Consider the following 22,450-nt stretch of genomic DNA (forward strand, 5'->3'; position numbering starts at 1 on the left):
TTGTCATGGCATCCTGCTAGGCAGCGGCTGTCATGGAAAGGCATCCAACTGGTGAGAGTGGTTGGCATGGCAACCTCATAGCGGTTTGCATACTGCCCCTCTCCCCCCTCCCTCACTGTATGGGGGGGCTATCTGATCTTGGAAGCTAAGCAGGGTCAGGCCTGGTTAGTACTTGGATGGGAGACCGCCTGGGAATACTGGGTGCTGTAGGCTTATACCATAGTCTTTCGAGACTGAAGGTTGCCAACCCTTGTTTAGGGGGGGTATTATAGATGGCCATCATTGCCACCCTTCTGCTGCTGCTGCTACTCCTGCAGCATCCAGCTAGGGGACAAAATAGTTGCTAGGGCGCTTGGAGGGATGCTCCTTGCTTCGTTGCCATGGCAATGTGGTTGCCATGGGCGCCATGTTAGGCGAGGATGCGGTTGCCATGGCAGCTGGAGGGAGGGGGGCGAGCGAGTGAAGTTCCACGCGTCGCCCTCGCGCCCTCCGGCCACCAGGGGCGGCTATTGCCAGAAGCATGGCAGTGATGGGAAAAACCAGAGTGGTGGGCGCTCTGTCTTCCAATAAGTCTAAACTCTATGGTGTTGAGGAGTACTTCCGGCTTCGGGCGAAGTACGCTCTGTTAGACTCGGGGACTCGTTGGTCGGAGTGGGCGGAAAGATGGCGGCCGCCTTCGCTGCTGGTGATGCTGCTGGGTGAGTTGGGGGAGCGGCCGGGACGGGCTCTGCGGGGAGGAGTCTCCCTGGGAGGCCTCCAGTGCGGGGGAGCCGCGCTCTGCCCCTGCCCAGCACAGCCCCTCACCCCCCCTCGGGACTGCCCCCCACGACCCCCCCTCAGAGACTGACAGGCCCTACTGGGCCCCCAGGCAGACCCCTCCCCGCTGGAAGCACAGCCTCAGCTAGTCAGGTGAGTGGGCCAGGCAGACCCCCCCTCCCTCCCTGGGGTGTGTCTTGGTGGCTTTGGAAACAGGCTCGCTCAGTTTCTCTCTACTAGTGGTGCTGTAGTACTAGAGGTAGGACTTGAGGTGGGTACACTGGTAGTACTCGAGGTTAGTACACCAGTAGTACTCAAGGTTAGTTTACTGGTAGTATTTGAGGTAGTACTTGTGGTAGGTACACTGGCAGTAGTTGAGGTAGGTACACAAGAAGTACTTGAGGTAGGTACACTGGTAGTACTTGAAGTAGTACTTCAGGTTGGTACACTGGTAATACTCGAGGTGTGTACACCACTAGGACTTGAAGTAGGTACACTCATAATACTTGAGGTTAGTACATCCGTAGAACTCAAGGTTAGTACACTGGTAGTACTTAAGGTTAGTACGTCAATAGTACTTGAGGTGTGGACATAATGGAAATGGAAAAGGTGCAAAAGAGAGCGACTAAGATGATTACGGGGCTGGGGCACCTTTCTTATGAGGAAAGGCTATGGCGTTTGGGCCTCTTCAGCCTAGAAAAGAGACGCTTGAGGGGGGACATGATTGAGACATACAAAATTATGCAGGGGATGGACAGAGTGGATAGGGAGATGCTCTTTACACTCTCACATAATACCAGAACCAGGGGACATCCACTAAAATTGAGTGTTGGGCGGGTTAGGGCAGACAAAAGAAAATATTTCTTTACTCAGCGTGTGGTCGGTCTGTGGAACTCCTTGCCACAGGATGTGGTGATGGCGTCTAGCCTAGATGGCTTTAAAAGGGGATTGGACAAGTTTCTGGAGGAAAAATCCATTATGGGGTACAAGCCATGATGTGTATGCGCAACCTCCTGATTTTAGAAATGGGCTATGCCAGAATGCCAGATGCAAGGGATGGCACCAGGATGAGGTCTCTTGTTATCTGGTGTGCTCCCTGGGGCATTTGGTGGGCCACTGTGAGATACAGGAAGCTGGACTAGATGGGCCTAAGGCCTGATCCAGTGGGGCTGTTCTTATGTTCTTAACTACAGTTCCCAGGAAGCCTTGCAGGTCTCTTGTGATCTGGTGTGCTCCCTGGGGCATTTGGTGGGCCGCTGTGAGATACAGGAAGCTGGACTAGATGGGCGTATGACCTGATCCAGTGGGGCTGTTCTTATGTTCTTATGAGGTGGGGACATCAGTAGAACTCAAGGTTAGTACACTGGTAGTAGTTGAGGTGGGTATGCTGGTAGTACTTGAGGTGGGTACTTCAGTAGAACTCAAGGTTAGTACAGGTCCAGCCTATTTATACATGGATTTTTTATACATGGATTTGAGTCAGCATGAATAGCCCCTGGAAATGAGAAGGAATGTGCTGTTCCTTGGAGAAGGGGAAAAATGCATCCCTTTAAAATCAGTTTAAAAAACTGAACAGTCCTTTAACAACAGCCTCCTTAATGTGTGTGTGTGACAGAGGGCAGCAGGCTGACTATCCATCAATCCTTCTCTCTCCTGCGGACCCCTCCCTTCCCCCAACTCATGAAAGAAAGGTGATCATTTTGCATTGGTGAAGGGAGGGGCTGAGTGAAGTGCTGATGGATTGTCTTCTTAATGACTCTTATCTTAGAGTCAAAAGGTCAGCAAGGCTGTTTTTCAATCACTGGAGCAAATAAACTGTTTTTTAAATTGATTTGCTATAGTGCGTTTTTGTTATCCAAGTGAGTGCTTGGAATGGAACCCATGCAAATAATTAGTCTCAACCTGTATATTGGTAGTATTTGAGGTAGTACTTGTGGTAAGTACACTGGTAGTAGTTGAGGTAGGTACACAGGTAGTACTTGAAGCAGTTCTTCAGGGTGGTACACTGGTAGTACTTAAGGTGGTGTCCAGTGGTAGTTGTGGAACACCCCCCAACCCCCAGCACCTGGCAGTGAGACCAGCAACACAGTGCAACAAGCAGCAGTAGGAGGTTCAGCTTGATGGGCAGAGTGCCAGTGTGTGTTTTTCACGTGCTTGAAAATGTCCACCTGGATACAAAGGAATGCCCACCAGATACGTTTAACTTCACAACAACCCTAAATAGTGGGTTATGCTGCTAAATGGTGACTGGCCTGAAGACTGCTAGTGAGCTTCAGGGCTGAAAGGGGATTTGAACACAAGTCTTTCTAGTTCTAATTGAAACACCCTATATCAGTGTTTCTCAGCTGGTACTCGAGGTGGTGTCTGCCTGGTGTACAAGCAGGATTTTCAGACACCCTCTGCCTGGTAGCAAGTCCAACTATGCAGCACAACAAACAGCAATAGAAGACTTGGCTTGGCAGGCAGAGCTCCAGCGTTCACTTTTTGTGCCCTCAAAAAAAGCCCTCCTCTCTGCCCTGAGCCTCTTGCCAGTGTGTGTTGCATTGCATCTGGCCTCCCAATCTGGAAGTACCTGGTGATGACATCATCACCAGTTACTTCCAGTGATATTTCCAATAGATGGATGATGTGAAGTGGTACATCTGGGACTAATGTTGAGAAACACTGGACTAGAGACCTTTTGGGGGAATGTCCACTTGATTCACTTTTTGTCCTTGCTCTTTTATGTACAGTCCAGTCAGTTCTCTTTATATGCAAATATGAACTCATGAAATAGTTCATGAAATATTTCGTGAAATATGAATATCTATGAACTCGCTTATCTTTGAGGGGCATAATTGCCTCCTATCTCATGTTATCCATGAATACTGTGCTGGTGCTACCACAGGTATTAGCCCTTGGAGAATCGTCAGACATGGTGTCTGCTTCTAGACTAGCCCCACCATCTCGGGGACTCCTGTTCAAAGAGTGTATAGTGAAGATTTTTCCTATAGGCTCAATTATTCAGTATCAAATCGATGGTCCACCTAACTCAGTCATTGTCTACTCTACACCAGTGTTTCTTACAGTTTGCTGTACCACTTCACATGGTCCACCTATTCAAAGTACCACTGGAACTAACTGATGATGACATCATCACCAGTTACTTCTGGGTTGAGAGGCAAGATGCAATGTGACAAATGCCAGTAGGAGGCTCAGGGTGGACAGGAGGACTTTTTCAAGGATGGAAAAGCGTGCTTTGGAGCTCTGCCCACTGAGCCGAGCCTCCTACCACTGTTTGTTGCGTTGCGTTCCTGGTCTTACTGCCAGGCGGCAGGTGTCCAAGGGTCCCAGAAATGCCACCAGACACCACCTCAGGTACCACTGGTGATATCCATACCACTGGTTGAGAAACACAGGTCTACACTGACTGACAGTAGATCACCAGCATTTCAGACCATTTCCAACCCTACCTGGAGATGATGAATTTGAGACTTTCTGCATGCAAAGCATCTAAGGTTCTTTTCACAAAGCCGTAAATTAGGGGTTAGTAGCTAATCTGGCCTTCTATGCTAGGTGGCTAGATAGGAAGCTCTTGAAATTGTGGCTAAGGTCACCACCCCTTCCACATAACTACACTCAGTTCTCTTTATGTGCGAATTCACTATCTGCAAATTTGCTTTTCTATGAGGGGCAGAATTGCCACTTATCTCTCGTTATCCATGACTACTGTACTGGTGCCACATCAAACGGACATTGGTATTGACCCGTAAAGAATTATTGTACACATTTGTGTCCACTTCCAGACTTGCCCCACCATCTTGGGCACCATTTCAGCAACTCCAACTGAACCTTCACAACCCTGATGATGATCAGCAGTGGATGATGAGAGGTCTCTGGAAGGCTACTCAGGGGCTTCTCTGGGGCTGGGGCAAGCCAAAGGAAGGAGCCAAGAGACAGGTGAAAGAGGAGGATGGGTGAAGCAACCCCTCCCCACTGCTGAACTTTGAGGCCTCCTTGCTAGGCCAGCAACCATCAAAGAGTTGAGGGATAGCTAGCACAGAGGAGGAGGTGATAGATACTGGAGATATTGATGAACCCTCGCTATTACCGAGCCCAGTAGATTTCAAGTTAAGATTCAGGTTCAGAAAGATCATAGAATATATGGTGAAAAGGGTCGGTCCCCTGGAACCTAACCCCATTTTCCCCATAGGCTCAATGACTCAATATCTACTAATTTGGTATCCACCAGGTTTTACAGGGACCTAACTCTAGATAACGAGAACCGACTGTAGGTCTGGAATCACAGACACCCTGTCCTTGCAAGGTGAGAGGTGATCCTGTTATTGTTATTACAGGTTGGTATCCCTTATCTGGACTGCTTTGGACGGGAAGGTGTCTGGATTTCAAAAATAATTGCATAAATATAATGAGAAATGATTTCTCTTGCTCTTTTCATGGTTACATGTCAGAGGGGTGTCTGTTGGCAGCTCTGGACATTTTTCAACCATTTGCCAACCAGGTGTGCATCACAGAGCAGAGATTAGAACTTTCAACTTGTACTTGCACTGAACGTGGGAATGAGCACAAGACCTTCTAGTGTTCACACTACGGAAAACAAGTCTTAGATAAAAATGTCTAGATTTTGGATTTCTGGGTAAGGGGCAATCTGCCTGTTTTTACAGTACGGTCTACTAACAGGGCAAAGGGGCAGTTTTGCAAGTGGTGCTCCTCTTATATTTAGCAGGGAGAGAGCAACTGTCCCTTTTCACCCCAGCACAGAGTCTTGTCTTGTGGCTGTTGCTGGCATTGTGCTTCTTTTTAGATTGTGATTCTTTTCTGTCAGGGAGCCATTTAGTTACTTAATTTTCTTTATAAATCACTTTTTTTTTGTTGAAAAGTGGTAAATAAATATTCTTAATAGTATCTGAGATGTCTCCTGGTTTTCTTTCACCTTTTTCATATTTAAATTATTATGTATTTAATTGATGTCAATATTTTAAAAGTAGTTTAAAATACTTTGGGCCTAAATATTTCTCCACCTCCTCCCCACCTCATGAGGAGAGGAGACTGCCCACTATGCATGTCTGTGATTTACTGCTTTCTAGCCTTGCTTTCCTCCAAGTGTAGTAATCTGTGATGTTGCCTTCTGCTGGGTAGACCTTTGGCTCATTTCGTGAAATTTTGTTAAGTATCCTCTACATTGATGGTGGGCTCCAAGGGCTTAGGCTCTCCAAGGGCTTAGGCTCCTGGCAGATCCTCTTTCCCAATTTCTCCAGAGACTGTTCAGGGAAGGAATCTGAGATTTTCTACATGCAAAGCAGATGTGCTACCACTAAGCTATGAATGTTCCTGATGTTCCATCGTCTGAGTCAAACAATTGGTCTATGTAGCTCAGTCTTATCTACACTGTCTGGCAACAGCTCTCTATGGTTTTGGGCTCCAGTTTTTCCCAGCTCTACCAGACTGCAGAGATAGAAAGGGAGACCTGCTGCATGCAATGTATGCAGTATGTACAGCATTGTATGGCTGTAATGACCCATCTCTTTGACCCATTTCTGCTTTGGGCATGGTTGGATAATTTAATCACTGCTCTTTGTAGCAAGGTCCAAAACCGCCCACCTTTGGGCAAAACTTCTCAATCCTATCTCTGCATAAGTCACATCTGTGCATTTTGCACTTTCCAGTTAGGAGATATGTCCAAAATAATGACATGTAGAAACATGTGAGGAACACTTCTGAAGATGGATTATCCTTTTATTCTTGCACCTCTTAAAAATAAACCCTTTCAGGTTTGCACCCAACTTTAGCTCAGCAGAGGCACCTTTTTTCTGCCAGGACTTTGAGAAATACTAGAATAGAGCAGCATTTCTCAATATTTGTCTCCCACTGTACCACTTTGCATGGTCCACCTTTTGGACGTACTGTATCACTGGAAGTAACTAAGAACATAAGAACAGCCCTGCTGGATCAGGCCATAGGCCCAACTGGTGGTGATGTCATTGCTAAGTACTTCCAGATTAAATGAGTAGAGTGTTTCAACTAGAACTAGGAAGTATGGTTGGGTGGTGGGCATTCCTTTGTCAAGGTGGGCATTAATGCTATGTCATGTGCTTTGTTGTCAGCTGATCCTGTGATATAGCTGTAGAGAACGTTAATTAGATAGTTCTTATTCATGATGGTTTGATCTTCATTATCATCTCCAGCCTCAGCCCCTTTCTATCTGGCAGCATGAACATCTTGTCTGATAAAGCCTACTTCAAGTACAATATTTGAGAGCACTTATATCCTGGTTCCTGTTTTATTCTTATTTCTAGTGTGCTCTCTGTTGCTTAAAAGCAGGCATTCATTTTCTTAATGGTTCTGTGCACTTAAGAGAATGTTTTTGTTTTGCCGTGACTCATATTTCCTCAAATGCTGCATCAGGTTCAGCAGTCCTGGCAGTTGTTGATCCATATTGGGTGAAATCATCTGGTTTTTCACTACAGCAGTGCAATGAAGTGAGAAAATCTGTGTTTCTCCCCCCACCTACACTACACTGACTTCTGATTCCTCCTTTCAATTTTGTAATTGTTTAGCATGTAGTAAATCAAATCCTGTGTATGCGTGTTTAAAAAAATGTGTTGCCTCCAACCATCCTGCTGAGACTATGCATTGAATATATGCATCCAACTACTGGCCATTCCCCTGGAAAGCAGTGCCACAGACTGAATAAGAGCAACAAAGAGCCTTGTGACACCTTGAAGGCTGGCACATTTATTGTGGTATTTGCTATCTGGGATAGAGCCCCACACCCATTTGCCATAGCTGATTTAGCTTTAGTGCTATTTGTTGTTACTTGGATGCGGCCTTAGCTCATTAGTAGGCCACCTGCTTTGTGTGCAGAGAGTTCTAAGTTCCACTCATGGCAGAGTGGCATCTTCAGAGCGGTCTGGGAAAGACCCTTCTCTGTCTGAAACTCTGGAGATTTGCAACCAATGATGGTAGATAATGCTGAGCTAATTGAACCAATGGTCTGCTGGGATAAAGCAGCTTCATGTGATGTATTTAATCTTCTTTATTAGGTGCTGTGTGCAGAGTCTAGTGCTTGACCTTGACCTGGCCTCCCTGAAGCCACATTCTTACAGAAGCCTATTTTTTTTTTCCTCTTGACAGCATGTTCTGCCTTGCGACAGTGTCAGGCTCCATCTACCCTGGGTCTTTTTCTGCTTGAAGAAGATACTATGGATTATGAGGCCCCAACCATTAGGCCTCGTCGGATCCAGAACCAGAACGTCATCTACCGCCTGGAACGCCGAAGGATCACTTCCGGCAAGACTGGGACTCACTGGCATCAGGTCCGGGTTTTCCACCAAAATGTCTTCCCTAACTTCACAGTGGTCAATGTTGAAAAGCCACCCTGCTTCTTGCGGAAGTTCTCTCCTGATGGACGGTACTTCATTGCTTTCTCCTCGGATCAGACTTCCTTGGAGATCTACGAGTATCAGGGGTGCCAAGCAGCAGAGGACCTCCTGCAGGGCTACGATGGGGAGATCTTGGCAAACGGCAACGACCAAAGGTCGATCAATATCCGTGGGCGCCTCTTTGAACGTTTCTTTGTCCTCCTTCACATTACCAACGTGGCCTCCAATGGTGAGCACTTGAACCGCGAGTGCAGCTTGTTCACGGATGATTGTCGCTATGTCATTGTAGGTTCTGCTGCCTACCTTCCTGAGGAACCTCACCCTCCCTTTTTTGAGGTTTACCGCAACAGTGAGTCGGTGACTCCAAACCCCCGATCCCCCTTGGAAGATTATTCATTGCACATCATAGACCTTCACACAGGCAGGCTGTGTGACACCAGGACGTTCAAATGCGACAAGGTCATCTTGTCGCACAACCAAGGACTCTACCTATATAAAAATATCTTGGCCATTCTTTCAGTTCAACAGCAAACCATCCATGTCTTTCAAGTCACCCCTGAGGGCACCTTCATTGATGTCCGGACCATAGGACGTTTCTGCTATGAGGATGACCTCCTCACGCTCTCAGCTGTCTACCCGGAGGTCCAACGGGATTCCCAGACAGGCATGGCAAACCCCTACAAAGAACCATTTATAAATTCCCTGAAGCACAGGCTGCTGGTATACTTGTGGCGAAGGGCAGAGCAAGACGGGAGTGCTATGGCTAAAAGGAGGTTCTTCCAGTACTTTGACCAGCTGCGGCAACTCCGCATGTGGAAGATGCAGCTCTTGGACGAGAACCATCTCTTCATCAAATATACCAGCGAAGACGTAGTCACGTTGCGGGTGACAGACCCTTCACAGGTATGGACCTGACCTTTGCAGGAATCAGAAATCTGTTCTTGTGTGTGTATGCATGCTTCCAGGCAGCATAATGGTTTTGAGTGTGGGTGTGTTAATGTAAGACAAGCCCTGTTGGGTTGGATTTAAGACACATCTAATCCAGGATTCTGTTTCAGTGGCAGTCAGATGTTTCCCATAAGCTCACCATCAGGGGTGAAGGCAACAGTCCACCCATGTCCCCTAGAAGCTGCTCCATTTATACCCTGCCGTTCTTCTGTTATAGAACTCAAGGTGGTGCTTGTGGGTTTTTGAGGTGGTTGCTCATCCAGCATCTGTCGGATGTAGACCACCTTAGCTTCCACACGGGGACTGATTGTGTACCTTCAGGCAATGGCATACTATTTCTAAAGGTGGAGGTTCAACTTAGCTATCATGGCTAATAACAGCAATAGAGCAAACTGTCCTCCATGTATCTGTCTAATCCTTTTTAAAGCATTCAGTGCCTGTGGGTCATTGCCACATCTTGTGTCAGTGAGTTCCACTACTCAGTTATCCATTGTGTCAACTAGTACTGAAACCCCTCAACTCTGTCTTTGATCTGCTTGTACTACTCTGTACTGTATTGCAATAAACTATAGCAAACATGGTCCTGAAGCCTCCAGGGACCGGCTGCTTTGCCATAATGTTGCAAAGGGATTGCAGCAGGCAGAGGATCTCTTGCTGCCTCTGGCTTTGCTCAACAGTTCTCAGCTGGGGTTACCTTCAAGGCAGCTACTCCCCTCCCTGTGCTTTCTCCTCTTGTCCTGACTCAGAAGAAGGAAGCACAACTGGATTACTGGACTGTACTCAGCCAAGGCACCCAAAGCACCCTCTCCTGCATTTTCCTCTTTTGCTCTGAAACAGGAGAGTAACACACAGGGCTCAGCTGCACTTTGTGGAGGTGTTCAAAGGTACCTGCACTGAACATAGCCAGATCTTGCTCCTCTCTCTCACCATGGTGAGGCTAGTGAGGCCGGGAGTTGCATAATTGGTTCTTAATGATAAAAGATCCATCAAATGGGCGATATTTCCAGGGAATCTTTGCAGCACATGCTAGACCAATCCTATTACGGATGGCATTCTTTTTGCTGGTATTGCAGTGGGCATTGCCAAAATTCCTTGGAATATTGCACAGTCTCTTGGCCAACTTTGTCTTCACAGAAGCCTGCGTTGAATATGAGATGATATTTCAGGTGGGTCCTGTTCATATTGATGCCTCCAAATTCAAGCTCCAGAATTCCATCATGGACCAGTTTGATAAGATGGAATAAGATGAAGGCAGGATCTGTGGTCTTGTACATATCCTGCTGGTAGAGAAACAGCTCACAGGGAAGCGTCTATAACATTTTGATTGCACACTTAGTAAGGTGGTGGTGAAATAAGGTGACTTACGGCGCAGTCCTATCCTGCTCTGGAACAGGCAAGCCAAGAGGCTTGCATTACCTCTGGGTAAGGACCACTGGCCCCTGTGGGTCTCCTTAGACTTGTGCCACCTCTTGAGGAGGAGGAGGCACAAGTCCAAGGAGAGCGGAGCCACTTGAAGCTGCTCTGTTCTCCCCAGGAATGGGGGTTGGGATCTGGCATAACTGCTGGATCCCAGTCACGCCTCCCCCTCCTCTCCTGCCTGCCCCTAGTGCCACCCAGCGCCCGTCCTCCGCCCCACCCAGGAACGCATCCCTGCTGCCTCCTCTCCACCCCCCACACCTACCTCAGAGCCTTGCGTCAGCGCAGCCAGGCCGGCGCAAGGCTCTTGGAGGAAACTGGCATGAAGGCTTCCATCGGTCTCTGCAGGCCGGTGCTTCTCTGGGCGTCAGCCTGGTTTCCTCCCAAGGAGGTGCAAACGTTTGCGACCCTCCTGGGCTGGCACAAGGGACTTGCACTGGCCCAAATCAAGGGCTGGATTGTGCCCATAGGCTACAATCCTATCCACACTTTCCTGGGAGTAAGCCTCATTGACTACAATGAGACTTACTTCTGAGTAGACATGCATAGGATTGGGCTCTTCGTAATATAAACACACAGAATGCACTGATAATTAGACATCAGCATAACCCATCTGAAAGAATAACTTGATTTCTTGGTGGTTGTTACAGGGGAAATCTAGTAGGGGACTAGCATGCCTATTGCAAGAGGGTGTGCTATGTGGAATGTGCTTGCACAGTGATTGCTGATACCTGTCTGGATAGAGTCCATGGCATTGCGGGTGTGACGGCCAGACGCACCTGAATGTTCATCCCAGTCTTGAGTTCAGAGGCTGCCTGATTACATTTCCAGAATGTCACATTTTTCAAGCATCTTTGGCACTGACTGAAGTGATGGTGAAAAATGGAAAGAGAAAGTATAGAGGCTGAAGCTTAGATGGCTAGTCAGGTGGCAGCAGACTCTGGCTTGCTGGAAGAGCCTTCAGCAGGTTTTTTACCTGACTCTCTAAGTATATGCTAAGTGTATGTATAGTTTGCAGCCCTGTAGTCTAGAACAGTGTTTCTCAAACTGTAGGTTGGGACTGACTAGGTGGGTCGCGAGCCTATTTCTGGTGAGTCCCCATTTATTTCAATTTTTTTTTTTTAATAAATTAGACTTGATGCTACCATCGAATGTGACTGCATTTGGAGAAATGTTACAGATCTGTTCTTTTAACAGGCTGCTGTGTATATGCTTTTAACAATGATAAGCAATGGAGCTTACTCCTGGGTAAGTTTGGATAGCATTGCAGCCTCAGATTGTCAAAAAGTTTTCCTGCTTGATGATGTCATTTCTGGCCATGACATCACTTGCAGATTAATGACATCACTTCAGGTGAATCCCAACAGATTATCATTCTAAAAAGTGGGTCCTGATGCTAAAAAGTTTGAGAACCGCTGGTCTAGAAACTTTTGTTTTAAGTAAAAAGGAAGATGCTCAAGCTGCCATACTCTGTGCAAGCTCGAGCAGTGAGCCTTCAGTCATGTAGAACTATGCATAGTCCATGTTTGTTGATTGCTGTAGCATGTTCTCTGGGGACAGATTTTTGCACAAGTACCCAGGCAACTGATTGCAAAACCAAAATGCAGCTTTTGGACATTCTTGGATAAGAACGCCAGTAATTCAAAAGAAACATTTAATGGTGCTCAGTCTTTCATTTCCCGAACAGCAGGGAACCCTGAAGGGTGCACCGTTTAGCAGGCGACAGTGGCGCACAATGCACTTTAAAAGACTCATCTCGGCATGTTGGAAATATTAAGGCAGGAAAAGAAAATAAGTGCCCCCCAGTCCTCCCCAGAGAAAAACCTCCCAACTCTCACCTGTCTGCATATACAGGGGAAAATAATTTGTTGCCAACCGCTACCTGGCTTAAAAATGGCTTCCCAGCAGGAACTAAAATTAAATCTGCCACTCTGAAAAAGTATTTCATGTTTGGCAGAGAAAGAAAACAAGGAACACTGAAGTGTCCAGTTTTGAAATATAAACAAAGCAAGCCAAACAAGGAATTGGAGGAATTTCACATTGCTTTGTAAATAATTTGACGGTAGTTAGTGGAAAGTTAATCTGGTGCCCACTGAGATGACTGGAAGGACAATAAACCAACTGGTGAAATGCAGGATTCTCCCATCCAGCCATAAAATAGTGTCTGTCTGGGTTTAATTTGTGATGGTGGGAGTTAGTTGTCAACACAGCCTCTGTGCCTTCCACTTATGCTCAGCTGGGTGACTTTTAATTCTGCTTCCTTCCTCTCAGCCTTCATTCTTTGTCGTATACAACATGGTGACCACTGAGGTGATTGCCGTGTTCGAGAACACGTCTGACGAGCTGCTAGAACTCTTTGAGAACTTCTGTGACCTTTTCCGCAATGCCACGCTACACAGTGAGGCTGTCCAGTTCCCCTGTTCTGCCTCAAGCAATAACTTTGCCAGGCAGATCCAACGCCGGTGAGTCCTTTGGGTCGTGGTCGGTGGCTCAGTCCATTTAAAGAACAGTGACTCTGGGGTAGAGAACTAAGCTGACTTAGTTATATAAATCATACTAGTTCTGCTTAACTTTGTGATAGCATTTTCTGAGTGTGTGAAGAGGTTCATGGGCATTGTTGTTGTCCATAAAGGATCCTATAAAGTAAGTGGTGTTATTCCCCCCCCCCCTTGCAAATAGGGAAGGCTGAGCCTTAGAAGGAGTGCCTTGCCTAAAGCCACCAGCTTTGCTCATGGCAGAAGCAAGAGTCAAACTGGGAAAGTCTGATTCTCAATCCAGTCTCTCAGCCACTGTGCAACACTCATTCTTATTGCTACAGCCCCTCTGGTGTGCATGGCACTTCAGTAATATTGAGTGTTTATATTGTGCATTAAAGTGTTCATGGCTTTTCATGATAGTCCTCTTTACAGCAACCGTGACAGAGATGCCACTATTGTCTCTATATTGCAGTAATCTCAGTGAGGCTGAAAGAGATATGACTTGGCGAAGGGCCCCTTAGTGACTTCACGACAGACGGAAGATTTGTGCTGGGGGGTTGGGATATCTGGGCAGAGCTTGCTGCCTTGGCCACCTTGTGATGTGAGCAAAAGAGAGGTCTCTCCCTCATTTGTAGATGAAATGAATGCCTGTTGAGAGCAAGGAGGTAGGAAGAGGCAGAAACCAGGGGTGAATGAAATGGACCATAAGCTTTGTTTGAGTGGGGTTCAAGAACTAAGAAGACATACCAAAGACTTTGTGGAAGAGGTATGTTCGGAGCTGGCATTTGAAGACCAAAAGGGAACACCATAGAAGTGTTCTGGGAGGGGGTTCTGAGCACAAAGGCCAGCAAAGGAGAATATGGTATTTACTTCATTTCTTTCTTGCATTTCTTCAGTGCTGGGAACTCAAGGCAACATACACAAAGTTTCCAGACCGACTAAGCCTTGCTTGCTTAGCCTCTGCAAGGTGTCTGTAGCATGTGCTCATAGACCACATCCTGGGATTCCAATTTATTGGAGATTTGTATGATTGAGTTTGGCCGTCACCCCAATCTGCAGGGGAAAAAAAACTATTGTAGTCAGTGCACTGGCAGGAATTTTCCAGGGAGCTCAGCAAAATAGGCTCCTCTTCAATGTCCTTCACCCTCCTTATATATTTTTTCCCCTTTCCATAATCTGAACAATAATGGCTGCAGAGAGATGGATTTTCACCATCATCCTTTGACCTCCAAATATCCGCCTGTCACTGCAAGCCTTTCAGCCTTCGCGTGTCCCATGCAGAACACCTAGATTAATTTGATGGATTGCTAATCAATCTTTCTCCCTGTTTGTGAACTATGCCATACTTGCATCCTCTTTCTCTTCCATAACAAAGCTTCAGTACATGTAACTTGGTCAGACCAAGATCATGTGATTCTCATAAGATCTCATGCAATTTTCATGAGATCTCACGCAGTTCTTACTGTGCTGCAGTGACAGGACATCGTGACCAGGGTAAGTTTGGGAACTGCTGCCATAAACAATTTGTTATAGAACAGGCCATAACTCAGTAGCAGAACACATGCTCTGCATGTAGAATGTACCAGGTTCAGTGTCTGGCTTCCCTAAGTTGCACTGGGAAACAAGATCGCTGTCTGAAAGCGAGGAGATTTACTGGTAGTTTGGTAGACAGTTCTGAGCCAGGTAGACAGTCCTGAGTGAGGTAGACCAATGGTCTCACTCCATAGCAGGCAGCTTCATTTGTGATCTATGAGTCATCTCTTGTTTAACAAAGCAACCAGTTATTTCAGTGGGTTTTGTGTTGTGTTCTAGGGAACCCTGAGGTTCCTTAGAAGCTTGTCAAAGGCTCTTCAATGAGAAGATAAGTAATGGCTGACAAGCATCCCTGTAAGACAGCTTGCCCAGCCTGTATCAATCATCCTCCTGCAATTTTCTTTCTTGTTTGCTTACTTTTGTTTTTTGTTCATTTGCCAACCCTGAACTGTCTCTGTGTCTGCTTCAGATTCAAGGACACTATTGTGAACGCCAAGTACGGTGGGCACACAGAGGCCGTGCGGCGGCTGCTGGGCCAGCTCCCAATCAGCGCTCAGTCATACAGTGGCAGCCCCTATCTCGACCTCTCCCTCTTCAGCTATGACGACAAGTGGGTGTCTGTCATGGAGCGCCCTAAGACCTGTGGCGATCACCCTATCAGGTATGATTAACACCCTGCAGATGCCTCACTTCTCTCCCTCTTCTGATGTAGAGAGATGGAAAATGAGCTGAAAACCATCGTTTTTATTACCAGTCCAGAGCATTCTCGGAGAAATTCATTTCCTCCCCGTCACACATGTGCCTGTGTCTTTTCAAGGTCTACAGGGATCACAGCACTTACTGTCTTCTCCCTCTCGTAAAACCTTGCTGTCTGTTGCAGCACCCAGGCTTATTTTTCAGCTTGTTTGTTTCACTGCTGTTCTTGATGTTCTGGGAAGGCTCCACCAGGCAGCCTTTGTCTGTAGGTGTCAATGTGTGGGTTCCCCTCCCTCCCCCACAATGCTGCAGATGTTTTCAGTAATGGGCTTCTGCGGTAAACAAAGCAAGTGGCCACCTTCTCCCAGCTCAGCAGCTGAGATTTCAGAAGACTTGAGGCTAACAATAGTTAGTGTTCAAAGCTGTAGAGTTCCTGGGTGTTCAGTGCACACATGCTGCCAGGAGAGCCTTTGATTGGAGGGTTGGAACCCTTGGCATTTTCGAGAGCCTCACTCACCAAAGTCAGTGGTGCCTTAGACAGAAAAAATCCAAATAGCGCTCTCTGTGGTGAAGATCAATAGAACAAAACATGATAATTGACCATTATTGCTGCATTTTAGCGCTGCCTCTTGTCTGGGACAGGCTGCAGCACCTTGCCTAATGGTTAACTGGACGGGGTTGCTACAACTGAGCTAGGAGAATTTCCTTCCAGTGAACGTATGTAGCTACCTTGTAGCTTATTACGGTGGCTTATTACAGTATGCTCTGACTGGCAGTGGCTCTCCAGAGCCTCAAGCAGAGGGTCTTTTGCACCCCAGCTACTTGGAGATGGGACATGGAACTTTCTGCACTGGAGGCATGTACTCCGCTGCTGAGCTAGGATCCCTTCAGATCTTTTACTCAAAGCCTGTGCTGCTACACTGAGCAGTGATCCCTTGCTGTAACTTCCAGCTCAGGTGTCCTTGGACTCGGTGCTGCGTAATGATCAGTGCTCGTCTTTTTATGTTATGCTTGTTTTTTTTCCTCCTCCCCAAAAAACTTTCATGTGCTTTAACTCTGTGATCCCCTGTAAGGGTTGCCACTTCTTATGCCCATATTGTTACTCACCTGGAATTTTTATTTGGAGGTAGACAGTGGGGTTTAAAGTGAATAAGTAAAGATTAAAAAAAATGTATGGGCTATATTTTTGTCCTGCTCTGCTTCCAAAAAAATCAGGGCAGTGTACATGGTCCCTCTTCCCAGAAGCTCAGTGGCAGAGGACTTGCTTTGCATGTAGAAGATCCCAGGTTCAGTCCTGGATATCTTCAGGTTGGGCAAGGAAAGACTCCTGCCTGGAATCTTGGGTTGCTGTTGCCAGTCAGTGTAGACAATCCTGAGCTAGACAGACCAAGGGTCTGACTCAGAAATGTGGGCAGCGGTCATCTACCGATTCAGACCATTGGTTTGCCTGGCAGCTCTCCAGGGTTTCTGGCATAATTTTCCCCAGAGATAGTGCAAAAGATGTGCTCTTTTCCTGAGCTACATCTCCTTCCCTGCCCTCAGCAGAAAGCAGCTTCATACCTTAATGAATGCACCAAAGAGCTGCTTGAACCTGCCTTGAGTAGAAAAAAGATCTGCAGACTGGCCCAAATGAAACATGGACCTGGAGTGGATGCATTTCAACCCTTCAACTTTCACATAAGCGTTATAGGAGATTTTTCTCCTGTCTGGATCTACTGACTTCCAGGTCCAGGAATGGACTTGGTAGGAAAGCAGGGCTAGCTGTCATGACTGGGGATGCCTAGGTCGCTACCCCAGCCTGCCTTCTCTTTCTGGGTTCTTGATCCAGGTGGGCTGCGATGACAGCATCAGCCTTGCCTTCAGATTGGTTGCTCCAAGGCCCTTCATAGCACTGGTTTAACCAAAGCTAGTCAGTCAGCTGCTTTGAGTCCTCTCCATCATTACTTCTGGACTCCAGTGTGTTCTGCTGCTGCAAAACTCCCATCCAGGAGTCTGCTTCACTTTTCCTCTAAACAGAAGGATTGTTACCTTCCTGCCCTGCACCGTCATTCCATGTCACATACTGCTTTGCCTCCCTCCCAGCCGTTCAACTTCTGGAATGGCCATTCCTTGGTTTTCTGGTCTCTGATTCTAGAGTGATTCTAAGGCTTTCCATCCTCCCCCCAGCTGTCAGCCCCTACTTACCATAGATGTATCAGCTGCCCTGCTGCAAAAACTTGGAGCATTGGGGCAGGGAAAGGAGGCACAAGGGTTTACCAGGGCACAGGTTTACTGTGTTCAAGAAACACAGCTCTTCTTGGAAGCAAAGGCTTTGGAGATAGGAGGCTTAAAGGTTTGAAAGGAAATCTCATCAGGAGCGTTTTAGAAGCAGAGTGATTTGCCGGCAAACTTGCCATTTTCATAACAATTGGTGTAGGGGAGAAATGCTCAATATGACTGTTCTTACTGACACACATCTTCCATGTCAGTGTCTAATTTATCTGCAGCGTGTGAGTCTATGAAAATGGCCTCTGATTGCAGAGCACTCTTCAGGATAGATTTAAAAAATACCAGACGGAGCCCATTTTGGAGATTACAGGGCGCTCTTCTCGAGAAGGGTAAATTGCCCTGAATTGAAGTAGAAGAGCAAACCACGGACCATATTTTATTATTTAAAAAAAGAAACCCACCACCACCCTCATGGTCTTTATCTCTCCCCCACCCACCCACCCAAATCCTTCTTTTCAGGAGAGGAGAAAGCCATTTAGAAAGCCAGCTCTCAAGATGGTTACTCTTTCACCTCTGTCCTTGTTCGCTAATTGTCAGGCTGGCTGGGTTTTTGGGGGGGAGGAAAGAGAATAATGGCTAAGCAGAAAGCATGTGAGGAATTCAGCAAGCTGCATTATTGAAATGTGGGGGTGGGGAGGGGTGTTTGTTTACTGAAAGAGCATCCTCCTTTCTCTTCTGCATGCAGCTGGAGCAACCAGCCCAGAAGGGCATTCTGCTGGGGGAAGTGCATGTCATCTCTCACTGTAGGAGGACATTTTGCACTGAAGCAGGAGGGCCCTGCCAGCTGAGACCACAAGGAGAAAGTGGTTTTTGAGCGCCATAGGGCAGGGCTGGCCTGTCCCTTTTGCTTGTGCAGTGGTTTTGCAACATCCTGCCTTCAAGGAAGACCTTCCCCGTGGATTTGTCTGCCAAGGGACTCTTGGGCATCTGCCACAGAAATCCTGGGCATTGCACAGAATGTCTGAGCAGATTTTAGGGGCTGTCTCAGTTTATTGGGCACACTACCTACCCCTGTTGCCCCACATGAATTGAGGTATATTCCAGTACTCAGGAATATACCTGAGGAATATACCTAGAGCTGTGCTTGGCACACAAAGACAGGTAGTGGACAATGTCTATGCACTTAGGTTTTCCCCTCTGCAGCGAATAGCTTCAGGGGGTGGGGGTCTCTCCACAGTTGCTGTTTTGAAAGAAGAGAAATGCACTCAGAGTTCACAGAACTCTCACATCACATCTAGTTTAGCCCTTAAAAGACAAACTTCTCACCTTCCAAGATGTAGTTAAAGAAACATTCTTGCAGTCCACTGTTGACTGCGAGACTCCCTGTTGACTCCCTGTTTGACTTGACTCCCTGTTTTGTTTTTTAATTCCAGTTGAAATAACATGGCTTGTTTCTTTTAAATTGCAAGCAGTTGACCCAGGTTTGGTTTCATACAGTCAAGACTGACCTTCAGGTCTAATGGTTGGCCTCTTCCTCTCTTTTCCTTGCAGATTCTATGCCCGAGATTCTGGCCTTCTGAAGTTTGAAATCCAAGCAGGACTCCTGGGTCGGCCGATCAACCACACAGTCCGGCGCTTGGTTGCGTTCACTTTCCACCCTTTTGAACCCTTTGCCATCTCAGTACAGCGGACTAATGCAGAATATGTTGTGAACTTCCACATGAGGCACAGCTGTACGTAGCACAGCTTTCAGTGACGGCAGCCATAACCATTGGATCATGTGCATTTTTGTCACAGACGCACCAAAGCTAGACTCTCGTGCCCTAGAACACCAAACAGTCCGTGCCCCATTGAGGGCCTAACAATGACACTCATTTTAGTTCATAACCGTGTTTGGTTCTTACAAATTAGCAAAGTGCTGATGAACTCAGAGGAGTTGTGCTGTTTGCTGTGTCCTTAAGTTGGTTAGGCAGTGGGCCTTCTCTCCTTTAGGACCACTCACATTCTCTTGTAAAGTCTTTCTGCACCCTTACTCTGTATTTTGTATATGTGGGCAAAAAGCAGTAAAGAAACCATTTGAATTTTGCCAAGGAGTTTAGCCCACCCTCTTCTTGTCTCCCCTAAACTCCGTTTTTTAACAATGGGAGCCGACCTCCACTTACTACTATTTCTGGATCTTTGCAGATACTGAGCACAGTATTTCTGACTTCACCGTGGCTGGGGCACTACCTGAGTTATTCTAACTAAAAACAATAATGAGAAACTGGGCACACTCGTACTTCATTTAGCACAGCCAGATCTGTTTCCTGTGCCGAATATGCAGAATTGTGAATGGGTTGGGATGATTTCAGAAACTGCTGGAATGAACAGGTGATAGCATAATACTTTCCTTGCCTGAGAACAAGGTTCTTGATTCCTTTATTCTCAGGGTCATTCTTTTTCCTTCCAGTTTTCAACAGTTTTCCTCCTGGATGACAGAAAACACCCTCCTGGGTGGCCTGATTTTAAGTGGCAAATGACCTACCCTTAACACTTCCTGAAAGATCTTGATAACATCTCTTTTCCACCCTCTGGAGTTGCATTTACTATTTTTCCCTACTGTCAGAACAGCTGTTGCATGGGAGATCCAGAATCAAATCCCCTAACTCTCCCCCCCCCCCGCCTTTTAAAGCAGCAGTAGGGTGGCTCTGGTTTGTAAACACAGCCGATGTTCTGGAAAGCAGGTGTTTCCCCTTTCTCACACATTGTTTTCTCAACCAGTGTCAGCCCCTTGAAGTTGCTATTAATTCCCAGGGGAGGGGAAGAGGCAGGTGTCTGTCTCAAAGCCCCTCCATGTCCCAGCTGGGTTAAAGGGAAACAAAAGATATACTTGTATCTCCTGCATCATCCATTTCTTGGCCCTGAAACCACAGTTTAAAACCCAGGGAAGCTACCTCTGACTTTCAAACGAAGCCTTCCATTCAGTCCAATCCTATACTATGTATGTGCTCAGAAATATGTCCTGTTCTGTTGAGTGGGGGTTACTGTGAAGTCTGTATGCATATGATTGCAGCCTTGAGGATACAATCATATATTTGCATAAGAGTAAATTCAGTGGAGTGCGGTGAAACTTCCTTCCAAGTAAATATGCATAGGATTTCAGCCACTGCACCCACTCTTCCTGCTGTCCTTTGAAGAGGCAACCATGAGGTCTTCACAGGCCATGTAGAGCTATTCCAAGGAAGCCCCCAGGGAGTGGGGCAGGGGAATTTAGCTTAAGTGTGAAAGTGGCAGCTTTTGGGAGTGCACAAACTAGCTTTCCAAGCTGTGATGCTCCTATGCACTTCACTGGCATAATGTTTGAAAGGGTGGGGGGAGATGTGTTGTCAAGGCCTTTTTTGAATTACTTTGGGACCTGAGGATTTCCAAACTATTGACTAAAAGTAAAGTTTTGGAAGATGTTAAGGGGGGTGAGCTACCTCAAAGCATCATGAAATTATAAGAATTTCCTCCCCAGATGATATCAAGAATTTGTTTGATTGCAGCAAAGCTGCTGCAGAAAGATGGCGTCTTTGTCCTTTTTGTTTCAACCCCCTCCCCCTTTAAAACTTTAAGTACTCTTAGAAAGCCTGAAAGGAGAGTTTGGAGAGGAGGCAGGTATTTTTTTTTAATGGAAGATTTTTCCCCTTCCATGCCAAAGTATACATTTGTTACTCATGTAAGATGATTAAGAAGAGAATGAAAATAAACCAAAATTCTATTTTTTGATGTTGACTTGTTGTCTCCTCTCTTTCAATGCGTATCTATACAGGCAGGAAGGCTTTTGAAAGAAAAGGATCCAGGGACACAATTCATATCAGAAACAAAGCCCCTTTCACTGAATGTTGTTGTTGTTGTTATTTTGCCTGTCCTCCTTGAGCTCATGTGACAAAGTTCTTGCACATGTTCACATGACTGGCCAAACACACCAAACAGGTGGGTATTTTCAGGTCAAGCTGCCCTCCGGGAGTGCCATTACCAGATCTAATAGTCAATCCTTCAGCCAAGGCAAAGCTGAAGTCCTAGTTTCAAGGCACAGGAAAGAGGTAGCTTGGACACTCACTGGAAATTTCAGCCTTGGATATGATTTAAAATGTTAATGAGAGAAACAAGCCAGGTGCCACATCATGACTCCAAACAAGTGCAAGGCTCAGAGTTGGTCATTTAGTGATTTCTTAGATGTTTGCTGGAGATTTGAAATGCAGCAGCGGCAGAGATTAGATGTACCTGTTGCCCTTGGAGAGCACTTGGAGGATGGGGAGAGCTTATCCCCCCTCCCACTGCCACTCTGGGATGGCGATCTTGTTAATCATTGTAACCATGACAACTCAGAGCCATGGCCCTGTGCGAGCAGCTCTTGATGCAAAAATGCACTCCAAGTGTGACAACAGAAGGCTGTGATTGTGACATGGAGCTATCAGTTGTCCATCCTCCATATGGAAGAAACAAATTCAGTGATCTTGCATGGAACCAACGGGTTGTGATGCTGGACACTCTCAGACAAGCACTAAGTTTTGCAGGGAGTCTCACCATGGTGTGCAAAACCCCTCCCCCCTTTGGAGCCCTTCCAGGCAGTGGGAGCGAAACAGAGGGATTAAGCTCTGTGTGAATCTGTGCCCAGGTCACAGATGTGTTGTTTCAGCATAACTGTAGGTGGTTGTGCTTGTTGGTTATACTCATGCACCAGGAACAGGCCCAAGGTGACCAGATACAATAGAGGACAGTGCCTGTACCTTTATCCATTGTCTAGAAGGGGAATCTTGGCAGGTGCAGCTTTTTAGACCCTTCTATGTTGAGCTACACCTGCCAAAATTCCCTCTTCTATAGAGTAGTTAAAAGTACAGACACTCTGTCCATCATTGTATCTGATCATGCTAACAGTGCCCAGATATGCCTCAAGAATTTACCCTGTCATCAGTAACTGCATGTTTGTTCTGTCATTGCAGGTTGATCATTCTTTATTCAGACTGCTTTGGACAGGAAGGTGTCTAGATTTTGGAATAATTGCACAAATAT

The 22,450-nt window shown here is 46.5% G+C and overlaps 1 protein-coding gene across 2 annotated transcripts; it reads left to right on the top strand.

Moving 5' to 3' along the window:
• The first annotated feature begins 670 nt into the window (after window positions 1-670).
• On the top strand, window positions 671-21,139 carry DET1 (DET1 partner of COP1 E3 ubiquitin ligase). 2 transcript variants are annotated; one of them, XM_066635912.1, is made up of 5 exons: window positions 671-698; window positions 7,891-9,041; window positions 12,774-12,964; window positions 14,982-15,173; window positions 18,968-21,139. In XM_066635912.1, exons 1-5 carry the CDS (start codon window positions 689-691, stop codon window positions 19,155-19,157), a joined length of 1,734 nt encoding a protein of 577 aa, XP_066492009.1. In that variant the 5' UTR covers window positions 671-688; the 3' UTR covers window positions 19,158-21,139. The 2 variants fall into 2 exon arrangements, with proteins under 2 accessions (XP_066492009.1, XP_066492010.1); XM_066635913.1 differs by lacking the exon at window positions 671-698 and adding an exon at window positions 847-909.
• The last annotated feature ends 1,311 nt before the right edge of the window (window positions 21,140-22,450 follow it).

This window comes from Tiliqua scincoides, chromosome 8 (genome assembly GCF_035046505.1).
Source record: "Tiliqua scincoides isolate rTilSci1 chromosome 8, rTilSci1.hap2, whole genome shotgun sequence".
NCBI classification, from domain to species: domain Eukaryota; kingdom Metazoa; phylum Chordata; class Lepidosauria; order Squamata; family Scincidae; genus Tiliqua; species Tiliqua scincoides.

Coding starts and splice junctions, on each gene's coding strand:
- DET1 (XM_066635912.1), top strand. Junction 9,042..12,773: donor GGGTGACAGACCCTTCACAG/GTATGGACCTGA, acceptor CCTTCCTCTCAG/CCTTCATTCTTTGTCGTATA. Junction 12,965..14,981: donor GCCAGGCAGATCCAACGCCG/GTGAGTCCTTTG, acceptor TGTCTGCTTCAG/ATTCAAGGACACTATTGTGA.